Raw genomic sequence first — 16,863 nt, 5'->3', positions numbered from 1 at the left:
TCATTTTTCGCAATTGTTTTTGGCTCCTCGGAGAAATTGTCACGTGGCCGGCTGCTTTGAAAAGAAACTCGTATATGTATGTATCTCGCATAGGCCCTCGCATCGTTTGATATCCCTATGTGTTTTTTTCTTAAAAAAAGATAACCTCGTCTACACAAGATACAACATGAAGATAGAAAAAAAATATGCTTCTAAAGGTATCGCTCTAGACATTATAATTTGGGTTAATTGGATCCATGCCATTATAAATTTTCTAGTTTTGAAATATGCCACTGTTATTCATCAATTCATAACTATACCAGATATCGGAAATATGCCGCTATACACCCTTTCAATGCATTTATCAAAATTTTGAGACTAAATTGCCCTCATCTTCTTCCTTTCTTCCCTCAGCTTTCTTCTGTTCATCTTCTTCCTCTTTCCTCCCCTTCTAAATCCGTCGTCATGCCCACGCTTCCCAGCATTGTTGAGCTACACAACATGGTCTTTCTTGAGACTCCCAATTTCCCACGACGGCTGGGATGACAACAACCTGTATGGCGCGGTGGCCGTGGATGATTCGAGCAGCAGCCACTCCGTCCTCCTGCACTTCATCTCAACCCCACGCGCGTACCCCGGCTACTGCAGCGCCTGGCCCCGCGTGACAACCGCGACCCCGTTCCCTCTCCGTGGAGGCCATCTTCGCGCGTGCAGTCCTTCAAGTGCCTCCCCGGCCGTTGCCGTCGCTGCGGCCTCCGCTTCCCTTAGTTGTCACCTCAAGAGACCTCTTGCTGCTGTGGTCGAGCTCGAGTCGAGCTGTGGTACTGGTCCGACCATCTCCACCTCATTGGGATTCGAGGTTCATCGTGGCTGAGATTCACTGAAAAATGGGAGAGAGGAGATGGGAAGACCCAGATCTAGGAGTTGGAAGAAAGAGAGAAGATGAACAAAAGAGAGCTGAGAGGAGAAAGGAAGAAGATGGGGGCAATTTGGTCTCAAAATTTTGATATATGCCTTGAAAGGGTGCTTCATGGTATATTTCCAATACTTGAAAAGTTGTAATAGCATTACTACGAATTGATAAATAGTAATGGCATATTTCAAAACTAAGAATTTATAATGGCATGAATCTAATTAACCCTAATAATTTTCGGGTGCTTTCACAAAATATCCTTCCACCTCCGAACATCCCCTTGTCCCCATTCCCCTTTGCTCTTCTCACACGGGCGCCGGCCCGGCCATTCGCACCTCATGCCAGCTTTAATGCCATCACCCTCCTTCCCTCTCATACCTATTGCGCCGCCACCGCTCATCCTCCACCGCACCCCCATCTTCCCGAGCTAGCACCAAAAGGCGGTTGCATGGTCAGGAGTATAATATAAGAGAGGGGTGAATAAGTAGGAACATAAAATGCATGAAGTTTGTAGTATATGATATATCAAGGCCAATCTACCGATAGTATGTTTTAAACTAAGTACTTCAGAAGTGAAAACGAGGTGGGTGTATTTACGATTTTATGAAGTTACTCCCTAATTGGTAGTCAAAGTTCAAAAGTTTGAAAAACTATTGGTCAAATATTTACGACAAGATGGAGTATATGGCAAAAAATCATCCAGCCACTGATATTATCTCACTGTCTCAGTTTGAAAAATAGTAGTATCTCACTGTTCTTACCATACCATGTATACAGAGTGACATTGGGCAAGAAAATTAAGGAGCGATACAAGACATTCAATCCGACCACCTCCTGAGCATAAGATCCTCCATAATCATGCCAGCAACCAGACATAGAAAATATAAATGCTATTTGTTACGCATTTCATCATAAAACCGATCAGGCCACCGAATTGGCCGGTTACATTCCCTCATCAAATGTTAGCAAACATAAAAATTCTAAGCGCTAGGTTTGTTACAATAGCTACATCAATCGGTTTACAAAACACACACCACACAAACACAAAACACAAACTCATTTCTTCTCGGCAACGAGCCATAAATAATACATATGGCTGCGATTTGGGGGCAGCTCTACAGGGCCCCGGTGAGTTGTGAGAAGAACTAAAACAACAGCTTTTTGCTAAAAAAGAACACACACTGGTTTGATGATGGGTGTTGTGGTTAGATAAGAAGAACACCTCATCTCATCTTTGTCGTCACTTCCTCATGATTCTCTCTCACCTAGAGTTAGCCTCTGGTTTGTGGCTGCCACCTACATAGTTCCCGTTGCTGTTATTATTAGTGTTCTTGTGAAGCTGGCCCTCGTCGTCATGGTGTTGCGTCTTCGATGAGTCGATGCTCATACCCAGAGTGGTTGTCACAGTTGGTCCCTTGTATTGAGCCTTATCACCCTTCATAAAGTTTAAAATTATCCATAAGAATTGGGTAATGTGGAAAGAAGTAGCATTTCCTGTCTCAACTAATGGCAAAGTATGGGTGGAGTGCCATGTGCTCACCATCAGTCGTGTATTCTCTGCTTCCATATCCTCACAGGCCTTCTTAAGCTGATCAAGCTCTGACCGAAGGGCACTGTTCTCAGTTGTCAGTTCAGCAACCTTCCGAGCTAGTTCCTCACACTCTTGCTGATAAACAGTGGTAGATTGAAATGTGTCAGACGTGAAACAAATGTTCTAACATTAAAATCTCCTGTTGAAAATACCGAATAAAAAAGCTAGGGAGCTCAAGAGCCAAGTAGCTGACAAGATGGACAGGTCAATTTGTTTACAAAACCAGATGTTGTAAACTCAAGTCATAGACATTGTAATTTTAGCATCTACATTTTTTCTTGCATCTTCTATACATTTCAGGTAGCCATCCGTTGGTTAGATCCACACCCCATCAGAAAAAAAATGGAAAGTAAGGAAACCACGAAATAAACTTTTCATGCCGCCTAATGGAACTTGAGATATATGCTCACATGGTTGGCTAAAAAATAAATGTCAACTAGCTGGTGTGGTTGCCAGAAGAAAAATTTTTGTTCTGATGATATTTGATTTTTGACAAGAAAACTAACAAATGCCATCTCACAACTACAGATAGGCATTTGGTACCTTCGATTTTTATAAGATGGCCAGAGGCAAAGCATCAACCACCAGCTGGCCATGTTTACGAAATAAAGGATATGTTTCAGCGTGGCCATTTCAATTGGACATCAGCACTGGCAACAAATTCATTGTAGGCAAGGAAAATTTGGTTCTATAGCAAACAGTTTTCTGTACTAGAGGTCCATTATTCTCCGGTTCCAATACTATTACTTGGTGTTTGCATGCTCAGTTTGGTAAAAGGGTTTGTGTCAGTTATTTCACATCAGCTCCTAAGTCCTAACGGACCATATTGGAAAAGGAAAGTACCAATCATATGTTATAGATGTTGCATTTTTATTTGGGACCTAAGACTTTTAAGTACAAGATCCGTTAAGGCCTGGGAGCATGCTGTTTGTCAGTTTCTTGGAGCATGGCTTGTTGTGCATATTGCCCGTGTGCAGACAAGCCAACATCTGGTGAAGTGCTGACATCATACCAAATGCCTCTCCCGGCATCTAGCATGCACTCTATTCCTCCTGCCAGAAATATGGCAGCACCAAGCAGAATAAGTGTTTCTTTCCAGGTCTGCCATCTACTGCCAGACCCATAGAGGTATCCAACCTACTGAAATTAGATGTATTAGATCTCTTCTTTGACAGTGATCTTAAACAATGAATATATCCCATGTCTTTCTGATCTTCCTTGCGACTTTTTATGCATTCTTTTAAGTGAATGTTGAACCAAATGTTTTTTTTTCTTTTGCGTCATGCAGCTTACTGAATTCAGAAGGCAGTACGTCGAAACTGGTTCTAGAAAATACTGAGCATAATGAAACGATACAAAACCTAATAAGCCATATGTCCGTATCATGTGAGGAGTCATGTGGCAAATTCTAAATGTTACTGAAATCAATACTACTGACTCACGTATAAATGAGAAAAATGAAACAGCAGTTATTGTTTCTAGTATCAGTTTATCATACTTCAGTATGTTGCTCTACGTATGGTGATGTGTAATTTGCAAAACCAATAAAAACAAACATGGTAGGGTCTTTGATAAAACCGATGGACTTTAGTAGCATCGCTTCAAACAAACAACTCCAGCTAGGTACCGCATTACTAAGTTAGTTTTGTTTTAACTATGTTAACATCAACTAACCAAAGATGCTTCATTTGAAATATCGTTTAGTAACCGATGTGATACCAATAGGAAAGTAACATGTGCACATCAATTTCTGCCTAAATTGGCTCATAACTGCCATATGATTTGTGTTGTCCACTTGTCTTGTTTTGTAGGGTCATCAAAGCAGATCTTACCAGGTTCACTAGTACTACAATAATGCGAGCAGAATCACCAAATTAAAACCAGGCATGGTTTATTTCTCAATGTGACATTTCGCAGGAAATAAGAATGTAATGTTCCAGAAATACCTGCTTGCGCAACCTTGATCTCCTGGCAGACTCTCTGTTAGATTGTTTGCGCCTCTCCCTCTTCAATTCACGCTCATCCTGAAAAGGTAAGAATATACCAAAAGGTGGATTTAGACGAATAACGATATAGCCATAAATATGATAATTATGTGTAAGAAGACAAAAGCTCATGTCATCAGTCATTCATGAGACATTCCACATAGGCTAAGACACACTGTAAAAAATCTCTCTCATGACGCCATACATACCAGGTGAGCAACACCATCACGTCGAGCAAGTGCCAACCCAGGACTTGCTTCCCCCTGCCCTGCGGGCACAGCTAAGGCTGGGGGAGTACTCCAAAGATCTATCCCTATGTTCAAATTAGGTGTGGCATTAGGAAGTGCCGCCCGCCCTGGTGCAGAAACTGGAAGCTTCGACGCAGACCTCCCCTTCAACGGATACGGTGACTCGACAGCAGCATAGGGCACAAGCGTAGCTTGAGACGGCTCACCTGGCAAACACCAGTCTCTAATCATCCACACATTCCCCTCAAAAATAAAAACAACTCAGTCCAAAAAAACACATAGTTAAGCATTCCAACAACCCACCTTCTGCCGATGTATTACCAGATTTCCTTTTCTTAGGTGCAGACGAATCCTGAAGAAATCAAATTTCAACCACACAAGGCCATCAGCATAGTTATTACAGTAAAGCAAAGCCAAATTTTAAACGGCCCTTCGCGTCAAACCAGGTTGCTTTGGTACCTTGTGGTCAGTGTCATCATCTCTAGTATCAGACGACTCCTCGCTGCCACTGTCACCACTGCGCACGCAACAAAACTCAAAACTTAAATTCAAACATAAAAGAGAAAAAAAGGAGACCAAAAATACACTCGATGAAGTGCAGGGACACGAAACTGTACCTCCGGGATGCATCATCCCCAGAGGGCGCCGCGGAGCTTCCCTTCTCAGGCGACGCGGCGGCGCCCTTCCCCTTCCCCTTCCCTTCCGGCACCGCCCCCGCCGCCGCCGCCGCCGCCGCCGCCATGGCTTCAGCTGTCGGGTAAGGAACACCCTACGCAGGAGCAACGATTTCAGACCCAAATCCAAGCCCAATTGGCAATCAAAACGAGCAGAGGCGAGAGGGTCTCACCGCGGCCATGGACGCGTGCGCGTAGTACGCCGCGGCGGCGCCCGGGTGGTACATCGGGAACGGCACCGGCGCGCCGTACGGCGCCCCCGCAGCCGCCGCCGCCATCAGATGCTGCATCCGAGAGAAGCAAAACCAAACCCTAGTCAGAACCCGAAAACCAACCACCAAACCTTCCCCCCCCCCCCACCCCAACCCGGAATTCCGCGGAATCCTACCTGCGCGGGCCACGCGTAGGGGTGCCCCGCGGCGGCGTAGTACGCCTGCAGCGAAGCCGCCCACTCGGCGTGCGTCGGCACCGCCGCGGCGGCGGTGGCCACGGCCGTCCCCGCCACCGCCGCCGCCGCGGGCGGCTCCGGCGGCTTCGGCTGCTCGTCCGACGAGGACGCCATGGGCGAGATCTGCAGATCCCCGCGAGCTAGCTCCAAGCAACGGTGGTCGCGCGCTGCGCGTTCGCCGGCGGTGAGGCTACCGGGGCGGTGCGACGAAGCAGCAGCAGCAGCAGCAGCAAAAAAAGCGAAGCAGCGAAAAAAAAAAAAAAAAAGGAGGCCCTAGGGTTTGGTGAATCGGTGACCCCCCTCCTCCCCCTCGTGTACACACCGCCGTGTACGCCTAACGGTTCACACTCCCACGTGGCGCCCTTCCATTGGTCCGTCGCGCATGTAGGGTGACACGTGGACGGCGCGGTTGCTGTGGGGCCCACGTGTCGGTCTGATGGGTCCAAGTAGTAGTAGTACACTAGTACGCTGTTCGGTGCGGGTACAGGTGTTGCCCGGTGGGTGGGGTGGGGTGGTGGGGCCCATAGGTCAGTGGGTGTGGGTGGAGATGCGGTGGGTGCGGACGTGGCGTGGGCGCTGAGTCGGACGCGCGGCGGGATCCGTGCGTAGTGCGGGGCGTGGGCCCCGCGGTACTGTACAGCGAGGCGGCGGATGGGCTTTTTATTTGGGCCGGGATGAGTGGGCCGAGGGGACTGTAGGGGGATGAGCATGCGTGGTGCGTCGCTGTCGTGACGTCATCGCGCACTTTCGCTGTCGGTTTTTTTTATCCTGCCCGCGTGATGACGTGGGGGCGTGGGACCCGTGAACAGGAGCAGCTCACGTTGAACTTCTCTCTTTTCTTTAGAAGCTCACGTTGAACTCTAGTCATTGAGGATGTGTTTGGATGGTGGGTTTTGCTTGGATAGGAGATGGCCGCCAGATTTTTTTAGGTGTTTGGTTGCTGGGCTAGTATGGGATATAGCCACCCCCTAAGGAATATTCGCAGTAAATACCGGACAGATGCATCCAGCCGAATGGGGCGGACGGGGCGATCCAGGGACGGGCGAGCGCACGTGAAAGAAAAAAGTGGCATTCGCTCCTCCTTCCCCCTCGTTTTCTCTTCCTCTCCTCTTCTTTTCTTTCTTTCTCACCGGTCTGAGTCTCTGGAGCTCTCAAGTCTGAACCCTAGCTTTTCTCCCTTCATTTCCCCTTCGTCTCCCCTGGTGGCGCAGCCGGAGGCACCAACGGTCTCAAGCACCGGCACGAAGGGCTGCGTGGGAGGAGGCGCAGGGTCGTGGGAGGAGGCGCAGGGGAGCGGCAGACACACAGGTGGAGGCGGTGGGCGGCGTTCAGCGGCGGCTTGCAGTGGCGGCGGCGGTAGGCGGTGTCCGGCAGTTCAGGAGCGGCAAATGGTATTTGATGTTCTTCTTGATGGTCAACCAAGCAATGCACAGAGACACAACAGCAAAACTCATTGGTTTGTGGATTTAGATTCAGATTCGTCAGTTCAGTTTGTTGAAACACAAGTATAGCTGTGCTGCCTGTGTAGTACCTCAACAACCTGAAAAGAGTTCCATCAGAACTTTCCGCAGGATTTTTCATTCAACTTGAAAACCAGTAAAATGATTAAGCTATGAGATGAAACAGGTGCTGATAACGAAACTTCCAAAAATAACTAGAAATGGCACAAAATGTCATTCACAGAGAGGAGTGCATTGCAACATCGGATATGTAGTACAGGTGCTTGTCTTTGAATTGTCCGATGAAAATCTGCTCTATAACATTAATACAACTTATTTGCTTACATTATATTGTAAAATCAGACAAAAAAAAGATAGTTAGGCCATCTATAAGGAGAAGGAGGTATTCTCACCATTTCATCCAAAAGGTGATCACAACACCCATCCATCCTACCAAACAAAAAATTGGCTCACCATATCCACCTCTTTTCCTTCCAACCAAACATAAACTTGGCTCATCCTATCCGTCGAACCAAACAAAAAATTGGATGGCCATATCCCTGAAAATATGGATGGCCATATTCTATCCATCCTTGACCACCATCCAAACACACCCTAATACAGTTCACAGCTCCGATAAAAACCGGTGGAATTCCACGAAATTTCGATGTTTCGACATGGCTCGGAATTAAGTTTCGATTAGAATTTCGAAGGTTAAACAGTAGATTTGGTCGAAATTTATCAAAAAAACGATCGAAATTTATCGAAAACCGTGATATCGATGAAGCTCGAAATTTAGTGGTCAACCGATAATGTAAACCCTAACTCTCATTATTACCGTGTCAGTTTACCGGCAAGTGGAAGGTGCAAATGGATGGTCTAAATACACCTATGAGGCTATGAAATACTTTCTTCCTCGCAATTAACAGTTAATTTAGTATAAGATATAATATATTTTAGGACTACTGTAATCTAAATTTGACATTAAAATTCGTAATACTAAAATATGTCACGTCTCATACTATATTACTTTCTCCGTTTCAAAATATAAGGCTCAATTACCCTCAACCTAAATACCAAGAAATAGTTATTATCACCTCATATACATGCACCCAATAGAATTAAAGAGATTGAGAATGAAGGCCTAAAAAAATAATTTAGAGAAAAATAAGTGTTAGTTAATGGCATGAATTCATGCATGCATTATATCATGAAACTGTGTCTTATCTTATGGAATGGAGAAAATAACTTTTTTGGGGCCGAATGATGTAATAGTGAGAATGTGAATATTAAGCATGCGCCGCTACTCATTCGTTTCAAAACAGAATTTCCCTAAAATATACCCTAAAAGTAATACTCCCTCCGGGCTCATAATACTTTGTTTTAAACAAGGGTGAGATCAAACTTTAGAATCTTTGATTATGAATTATTTTTAAAATATTTGTCTTTTAAATATGGTGACTACATGTATAAATTAGTCTTAAAAAGTACTTTAATAAAATCATATATTTATTAATATTTTTATACATATTATAATGAAAAATAATGGTCAAAGTTGTTTTTTGGAGACCGTGCCCTTGTCCAAAACGATAAATATTATTAACCCGGAAGGAGTAGTCCTTCTGACCAAAATATAGCAATCTAATACTATATCACTATATTAGACATGTTACTACTATGAATTTGGACATATATGTGTATTAGCTCTTTATACTTCCTTGTCTCATTGGATTTCGTGAAATCCATTAAAAACTAACAAAACTCGATGAAATCTAGATAAATTTTGTAAAAATTTTAAAATTAAGTTTGAATCCGGAAAACTGAAATCCAAATATCCAGAATATGCGAAATCCGAACCAGATTCCACTTAATTGTGAACCCTAGCACTAGGCTTCGGTAGCATGGAGGGTGACACATGTGCGATGGTAGGGTGGATTCTCGTTAACGTGGTTGCCCCAATAAGAGACTATGTGAGAGATTTTCCCTATTTCATGGCATGGAGGCCACATGACGGCATGTGTGACTTGCGGTGTGTTTGCTTGGAAGGATATGTCGAATAGGAGATGATGATTCAGTTTTAGTCTGTTTGGTTGGTAGACAAAGGTTAGAGTGGTCTGGAAAGGAATATTTCACAAAGATCCTAGATGAGTATATCCACATTTGCTAATCTCAATCATTAGTAATTGATTATCCATCATTAATGTATTTTATTGTTAATTAGTACAATCAACTTATCAAAATTAGTGTTGATTAGATATAAGTAATCTATATTGTTTTTAATTAGTATAGATTATAGCTATATTAATGATAAATAACATATTTTATCATTACTCAATATATTATCTTTTCATTTTATTTCTTTTCATTCATGCAACCAAACAAATAATTAGATGATCATATGCATCCAACCAAAAAAAACACAGGCCACCATTTTTCCACAAATATAAATGATCATATTCTATTCAATTTTGACCACAAACCAAACACATCCGGTGAAGCCGACCGCGCTGGCACACCCACTTGTTCAGCGGTGTCATGTTGGGGCTGCTAGGGGCATACTTCGGTTGGGTTGGGCTTATAGAGAATCAAAGACAAGGTTTCTAGAAGATGGGCCAAAATGGATTGGTGGGTGCATTTCGTCAAACATCTTCTGTGCTATGAACAGTAACCTTCAAATTTTTCCAGCAATTGAAGGATTTAAGGCCCCGTTTGGCACAGCTCTAGCTCCCAACTCTAACTTACCTAGAGCTGGAGCTGCGCCAAACGGTGTAGATTCGCTATTTTTTGGAGCGGAATTAGCAGAGTTGCTCTACAAGTTTGTACTATGAGGGTAGAGCTAGGTTTTTGCTGCTCCACAGCTCCACTCCACCCCAAAAGGCCCACTACCCTTTAAATTTTTCATATATTTACACGATATGCCACTAAACTGTCCCTTTCACACCCCCTCTCCTCCCGTTCTCTCTCCTTCCCATCTTCCTCCTTTACAGCAGCAATCGCTGGTGGCAGCGGCGACGGGCGGTGGTGACGGGCGTCGGTTGCGGCGGGTGGGTTGCGCGGCGCGGCGCACAAGGGGTACGGGCGGCGGCGGCGGCAGGTGGTGCGCGGGAGGCGCGGGGTTGGTGGTGTGCGGGAGGCACGGGGTCGGCGGTGCGCGGGCGCAGGCGCAGAGTCGGCAACGGCGACAACCAAGGACGATGCGCGTGTGGCAGTGGCGGCGGCGATGGTAGGGCAATGCCAACCAGGTGTTCGATGAGATGCCAACTAGGTACGTGGTGGCGTGGAGCTAACCAATCTAGCCAAACACTTTCATACCCACTTCAGTTTCTATAGGAGCTAGCTCTCACTGAAGTTGAAGTTTAGAGTTGAGAGTTGGAGTTTGGAGCCATACCAAATGGGGCCTAAATAGAGAGAATAGTGGGCGTTAAAATGACAAGTGTTCAAGAATAGAGATATCTACTATTGTAGGAATCTCAAGGAAATTTTCTCTGGTTTGAAATTTGAAATAGATTTAAATTTAAATGGATATAACCTAGAGGAAGAATTATATTGAAGAAGAAAATGAGTTCACTTTGGTGTCTGAGCAAATAATAAGTGTAGGATATAGCTTTGGATTGATTTGTACCAAAATTAGAATTAGTTAAAGAATAAAACTCAAAGAAATAAAATTGTAGTTAAGTCATTATATATGTTCCTAAGCTTTTCAAAATTCAACTAAAATTCCTTCATAATGCAGTCAAAAAAATTTTAGGGTTAATTTTGAGGATGTGACATTTCGTCATAATTTGTAGTGAAGAAAAAAAAAATCATTAATACGAATTTTGATTCAAGTCTAAAATTTCAATAATGTACTCGGAGCAGAAACTTATGAGATAAACACAAAACTACGCACTGGTACAAAAACATGCTGTACAAAAACCCAGCTTATTCAGCAAATAAATTGTGTACCAAAGGGAGCAACATCACACAATCAAAGCCAAGCTTGGGCAAAATGTACTGATTAGGCATCAGACATAACTCACTTTGTAAAGTTATAGGGATTCATTTCCCCCAGTTTTTTAAGCATTGTGCTACAAGAGGGAAAAGCAGTTTACAGCAAAACACAGTGCTGACAAAGATGGACCAAATTGACAAGGCGACCATATATAAAACAGGTTATGCCAAAATTGCATGCTCACATATATATATAATAAAACTGAGTAGGACAATAACACCTGATACTACTAACTAGTTTTGCATGATCATAAATAAATTACATCCAGAATGCTATAGGATCCTCGAGTCTCTTAAATTTGCCAGCAATCTGGTATGAGATCGATGCGTAAGCACGGTACCGAGTGGTGACCAGTTCACCGGCCTTATCATACTTGAGACCAAAGGAGGTGATGGTGAGCACACGGAGGGTGGTGCGGACGTCACAGTCATCAGGCACCCGGCAATCCACCAGGCAGAACCTGCTGTCGCCCATGTACACGAGCGTAGCCCCCCAGTACCCGGTGAAGCCCTTCTTGAACATCACCTCCTTGCAAAACTTCCAGGCAGGCAAGGTGGTGGTACAAGCAGCATCGGCGGCGGGCGAAGGAGGGACGTCGCAGCAACAGAGATGCCCGGTTCCTTCACCGTAGCGGCAGATCCCGACCCAGGCGTCCAGCTCACGGTCGTAGTGAGCTTGGCCCTCGAACGGCAGCATCCAGTCGCCGACGCGGGTCCACTCGAGGCGCCCCGCGTCGAAGCTGAAGGTGGATTTACGCGTGCCAAACGTAACGCAATCCTCGATGGAAATGAAGATGGTGCGCCCATCCGGGTGCAAGGCGTAGCCGGTGACGAGGCCGGAGTGGAATTGCGGGAGTGGCTCCACGGTGGTCCAGGACCACGGTGGCGGCTCTGGCTCATCGTCGTCGTCGACGGCGGCGGAGCGTGGTGGATGGGGCCCCAGCACCTCGAGATATTGGTGGACGAATGTGACGAGCCTGTCGCCGACGGAGGCATACACGGGTGGACAGATGATGGATCTGCTCTTAGGGGGAGGGTACACCGCCATCTCGAGGGTCCGGGTGTCGAACACAGGGATGCCAGGGCTGAAGCTGGCGGGATGCATGGCAATGATCTTGGTGCCGTGGGCAGCGAAGAACCTTGAGTAGGCGTGCTGCGCCTGGATGCGGATGAGCGGGTTGTGCTTGGCGGCGGCGGCGGCAGGGCGGGCGCCGAAGTCGTCGTCGACAACCTTGTGGATGCTGTATCCTGCCTCCCAGTCGTCCAGCACCAGGTACAGGTGCCGCTGCTTGTGGTTGTGGTTGTGAGAGCTGAAGGGAACCAAACCCAGCTTCAGGCTCTTCTTCTTCGTACTGCTGTTGCTGCTGCAATGGCGTTCGTCTTCCTCCTCTGACTCTCTGCACGCCCTCTTCTTCGTGTTCGTGCTGCTGCTGCAATGGCGTTCGTCTTCGTCATCTGACTCTCTGCATAGCCTCTTGGACGACATTATTATTTCTGATGACATTTGCTTCCTCTCGATCTGGATCTGCCCCTCCCTCCCTTCACTCTTTTTGTATCTGCACAGCGACAACCTCAAGGTTTAACATGAGCTGGGGAAAGCCTACATCCAATTTGCTGGATATATAAAGCCTAAACTAAAAAAACTCCGTCTAAGAATCGGAATCGAATCGGAATACGCACCGCTAATCCGTTTACGAACCGGAGACTGATTTGATTCCGAATACCTTAAACAAAAAAGAAACTTTTGTCCCCCACAGGCAATGCTCTACTAGAAGAGAGAAACAAGGGTTAACGCGAGCAAATGTGCGTGTGAGAGAGAAATAGAGATGAGAAAGAGGATTGGACGCTCACCAGAAATGGATGCGATACGGCGGGAATAGGTGGACGAACACCAGCGGCCTCCGGCGCGGCGAAGGCGGGATGGATGGGATGGGATGGGGATCGGCGGCGCTTGGGGCCGCAGTCGAAGGTCTCGAGGAGACGGGGAAATGTATCCTTAGGTTGAGGACTGAGGAGACATCAAGACGATTCCTCTTCCTGCATATGGGCCGGGCCGTCCTGTTACGAATACCCTTTTGGCCCATTTACTAGCACAAGATTTTGGAAAAGGTACACCGAAGGCACCTCAACTTGTCATCTGAGTTACAAAATCATCATCCAACCACAAAACCAGATATAGAGCCATCCCTCAACTTACAAAAACCATTCACTTTATGTTCTTTGATGGTTTCGAACCCGGTTTCGTCCTATGTGATGGCTGAGTCAGCGTGGGACCCACGTAGGTCCGCGTGGCCACGTCAGCACCCTCTCTCTTCCTCCTCTCTCTCTCACTCTTCTCGGCAAGTCGGGCGGCAGCTGGGGCGGAGGCCATCGAGGCGAGGCAGGAGAGGAGGAGGCGACGGCGGCGGCCTGTCGCGAATGGCGAGACGGAAGCGCTCCACGCCGCGGTGCTTAAGGAGGAGGAGCAGCAGCACGAGATGGAGGAGGCAGCGGTCGTGACAAGCAGCAGCGCCACAAGCGGGGAGGAGGGCGGGCACCTGCCGCAGGGGTGGGTGAAGCGGAAGAGGTCGCGCCGCCAGCGATCGGAGGAGAACCTCGCGCTCTGCCTCCTCATGCTCGCCCGCGGGGGCCACCACCGTGTCCAGGCGCCGCCTCCTCTCTCGACGACGGGGCCAGCACCGGTAGGTGCGGAGTTCAAGTGCTCCGTATACGGCAAGTCCTTTAGCTTCTACCAAGCGCTCGGCGGCCACAAGACGAGCCATTGGGTCAAGTTGCCGACTCCGCTCGCACCTCCGGCAACGGCCACTCCACCGCTCGGGTGTTCGACCTTATTGACGATCGTTCGCAATCAGTTTCGACCGTTAATATTACCAAAATAGAGGAAAACTAGTTATACTTGCAATGCATATTTAAGTTAGAATAATAACTTTTCACTAGTATTAGGATTACTAATCTTTTGCAGAGAATAACCATAAAGTGGAGAAGAATCGACATCAAATCAAATGATCAAATAAATGTGGTTGGGGGACGATTTTGTAACTCGATGACAAGTTGAGGGACCTTCAATGTACTTTTTCCCAAGATTTTCGGTCACTTCACCCACCGCTGAATATGAGCTACAGTCTACAGATATGATGCTAGGCATGCCCTATAACAAAGTAAATAAAAAACCATGTAATCCTAACCTAGTATCTTACTATAAAGTTATCCCCCACTAACTCCTTAAATTTAACATGCAAAGATGCCACATCATCATCCACTAATTATCACATTTAAACATCATGCAAACATGTTATATTACCTATAATTTTATAGTTTTTATAATTTAAGAGCTTTTAAAATACAAGCATGTTAAATTATCATTCCGCATAATTTATATAATGTTTCAATGTATATCTTTATGTTTTATGATATCCTACATACTTATATAGTTCATCCTCACTTAGTGCTTAAATGATTAATCTATGGTCCAAATTATCTTTCTCCTTTTTTTCCTCTAACAAACTCCTTAACCTAAACATGCAAAGATGACACATCATCATCCACTAACAAGATGTCACATCTTCATATACTAATTAACAAGATGCCACATCATCATCCACTAATAATCATCACATTTAAACATCATGCAAACATGCTATATCTTTATAGTTTTATAAATTAGGAGCTTTTCATATACAAACATGTTAAATTATTATCCAACATAATTCACATAATGTTTCAATGTATATCTTTGTTATATTTTATGATATCCTATATATTTATATAGTTCATCCTCACTTAGGTAGTGCTTAAATGATTAATCTATGGTCTAAATTATCTTTCTTCTTTTTCCCTTTAATTAAGTCATATCACATCAATTGTTTTTAGCCCTTAGAAGATTAATCTACAGTTCAAATTATCTCCCTACTTTTTTTCTTCCATAAAATCATATCATCTTACTTTTTACATTTGAATCATCATTCTACGTACTATTTAAATTTAAATTATCATAAACCATATCAATTTACTTAATATAATGTTATCTACCTATCTTACATGTTATTTTTTTATTGTTTAAATTCCTGTAGCAATGCGCGTGGTTTTATCTAGTAACTGTAATGTTTGAAAACAATTTAGCTCACCCAAGAAAAGCATTACCTCAGGTTGCACGTAAAGGAACCATTTTGGAGTCAGCAATCTTCCGTGTGGATCTGGCTGAATATGAGCTGACACCAAGTACCCTTGACTATGACGGAAAAAACTTTACCCAAGTATATGCTTATTATCATGGAGGGATAAAAGGATTCAATGGGTCAGAGCAGAAACCTGACTCTGGTTCCATAGTGGCAAGCATTCCATGACTGGCTGAGAAGCAACCTGCGAAGTTGCACAGAACACTTAAAATACTGGAATCTATATTTTTAGGCATTCATATTTAATTAAATTGTAGCAAAGAACAGATCCAATTTTCTAACTTTATGTGAGTAACAAACCAGAAGATAGACAGATGGATAAAATGATGCCCGGCATGAAAGTTTTTTTTTTCGCCGGAAGGACCGAAGGAGGCTAACCGAGTATATTAAGGAGTAAAAGTTATAAGAAAAAACATTAAAATGTACCAAGGTGCATTGCCACACACCACGCACTAACACCCAAGCACAAACTGCTGAGGGTGAAACCTAGCACTAAACGACCCCCGCTAAGTATGGCCGAACACCGCTAGGCTTATGGTAACACCACATAGATGACGCTCCGAAAACGATGCCACCACGGTGTCACGACATACAGGATGCCGCCATCACCCATCTAAAAAGATGTGGTTTTTGTACCACATAGATGACGCTCCGAAAACGATGCCACCACGGTGGTCACGACATACAGGATGCCGCCATCACCCATCTAAAAAGATGTGGTTTTTGTTATAAAAGTTAGTCGATATAGCGGAACGACGACTAACCTTCCCGATCGCTTCAGTCATTGATCACCCAAGACATGCCAGATGATGACACAAGAACACACGATATTTGTTAACGAGGTTCACCCAAAGCCTACATCCCCGGGGCTCTGATTATGGGCGCTCCTCCCCAACCAATATAGCTCCTAGCCGCTACGAGTTCATGGCCACGCCGTCATCATCTCCCTGCGTGTCTACGCTACATTGCAGTCGCCATGGTTACATTGTGGTGCCTCCCTCTCTATTTAAGAGAGATGATGGGTTACAGAGTCTGACTCTAACTCCATCCCCTAACACCTATTACAACTCTAAGTCCAACTGTAACCAAATAGGAAGTATATTCGACACCTATTCTAACAGTTTTCACCTAAAGAAGCTCGTCGAGAAAGGAAGATGGTAACCCTTGACAACGCCCAAGGAGGTTACGACGCCCGAAGACGTAGCCGCTGCTGGCCCGGTGAACCACCGAACTAGGCTTTCGCCTGGTACCCTATAACCTTGACTGCAGATCGCCATCCACCAACTCAGAACTACCACACAGACAAATGGCAGTACATAGCATCCACCACACCGCACCAACGCCCCTCCGTCGGCCGACTTCAGCTAACCACCACCCCTGAGAGTTGGCCCAGGACCCCTCTATTCCACCACCCACCGGCC

At 45.3% G+C, this 16,863-nt stretch overlaps 2 protein-coding genes across 4 annotated transcripts; both read right to left on the bottom strand.

Moving 5' to 3' along the window:
- Nucleotides 1–1,771: 1,771 nt before the first annotated feature.
- On the bottom strand, nt 1,772–6,043 carry LOC4342706 (DNA-binding protein EMBP-1). Its single transcript, XM_015789245.3, has 9 exons — nt 5,779–6,043; nt 5,564–5,674; nt 5,334–5,485; nt 5,176–5,233; nt 5,020–5,068; nt 4,678–4,922; nt 4,430–4,507; nt 2,433–2,558; nt 1,772–2,327 (listed from the first exon to the last, which is right to left on the bottom strand). Exons 1-9 carry the CDS (start codon nt 5,950–5,952, stop codon nt 2,154–2,156), a joined length of 1,167 nt encoding a protein of 388 aa, XP_015644731.1. The 5' UTR covers nt 5,953–6,043; the 3' UTR covers nt 1,772–2,153.
- A 5,253-nt stretch (nt 6,044–11,296) lies between these two features.
- On the bottom strand, nt 11,297–13,257 carry LOC4342705 (uncharacterized). Of its 3 annotated transcripts, none has more exons than XM_015790240.3 (3): nt 13,119–13,257; nt 12,948–13,035; nt 11,297–12,823 (listed from the first exon to the last, which is right to left on the bottom strand). In XM_015790240.3, exon 3 carries the CDS (start codon nt 12,769–12,771, stop codon nt 11,527–11,529), a length of 1,245 nt encoding a protein of 414 aa, XP_015645726.1. In that variant the 5' UTR covers nt 12,772–12,823; nt 12,948–13,035; nt 13,119–13,257; the 3' UTR covers nt 11,297–11,526. The 3 variants fall into 3 exon arrangements, with proteins under 3 accessions (XP_015645726.1, XP_015645725.1, XP_015645727.1); XM_015790239.3 differs by having other exon boundaries at nt 12,948–13,032; XM_015790241.3 differs by lacking the exon at nt 12,948–13,035.
- Between the last annotated feature and the right edge of the window lie 3,606 nt (nt 13,258–16,863).

The sequence above is a fragment of the Oryza sativa genome, chromosome 7 (genome assembly GCF_034140825.1).
Source record: "Oryza sativa Japonica Group chromosome 7, ASM3414082v1".
In the NCBI taxonomy this organism is placed as follows: Eukaryota; Viridiplantae; Streptophyta; class Magnoliopsida; order Poales; family Poaceae; genus Oryza; species Oryza sativa.
Note: the sequence above shows the minus strand (reverse complement) of the source record. Positions and strands in the feature narration are given on the sequence as shown.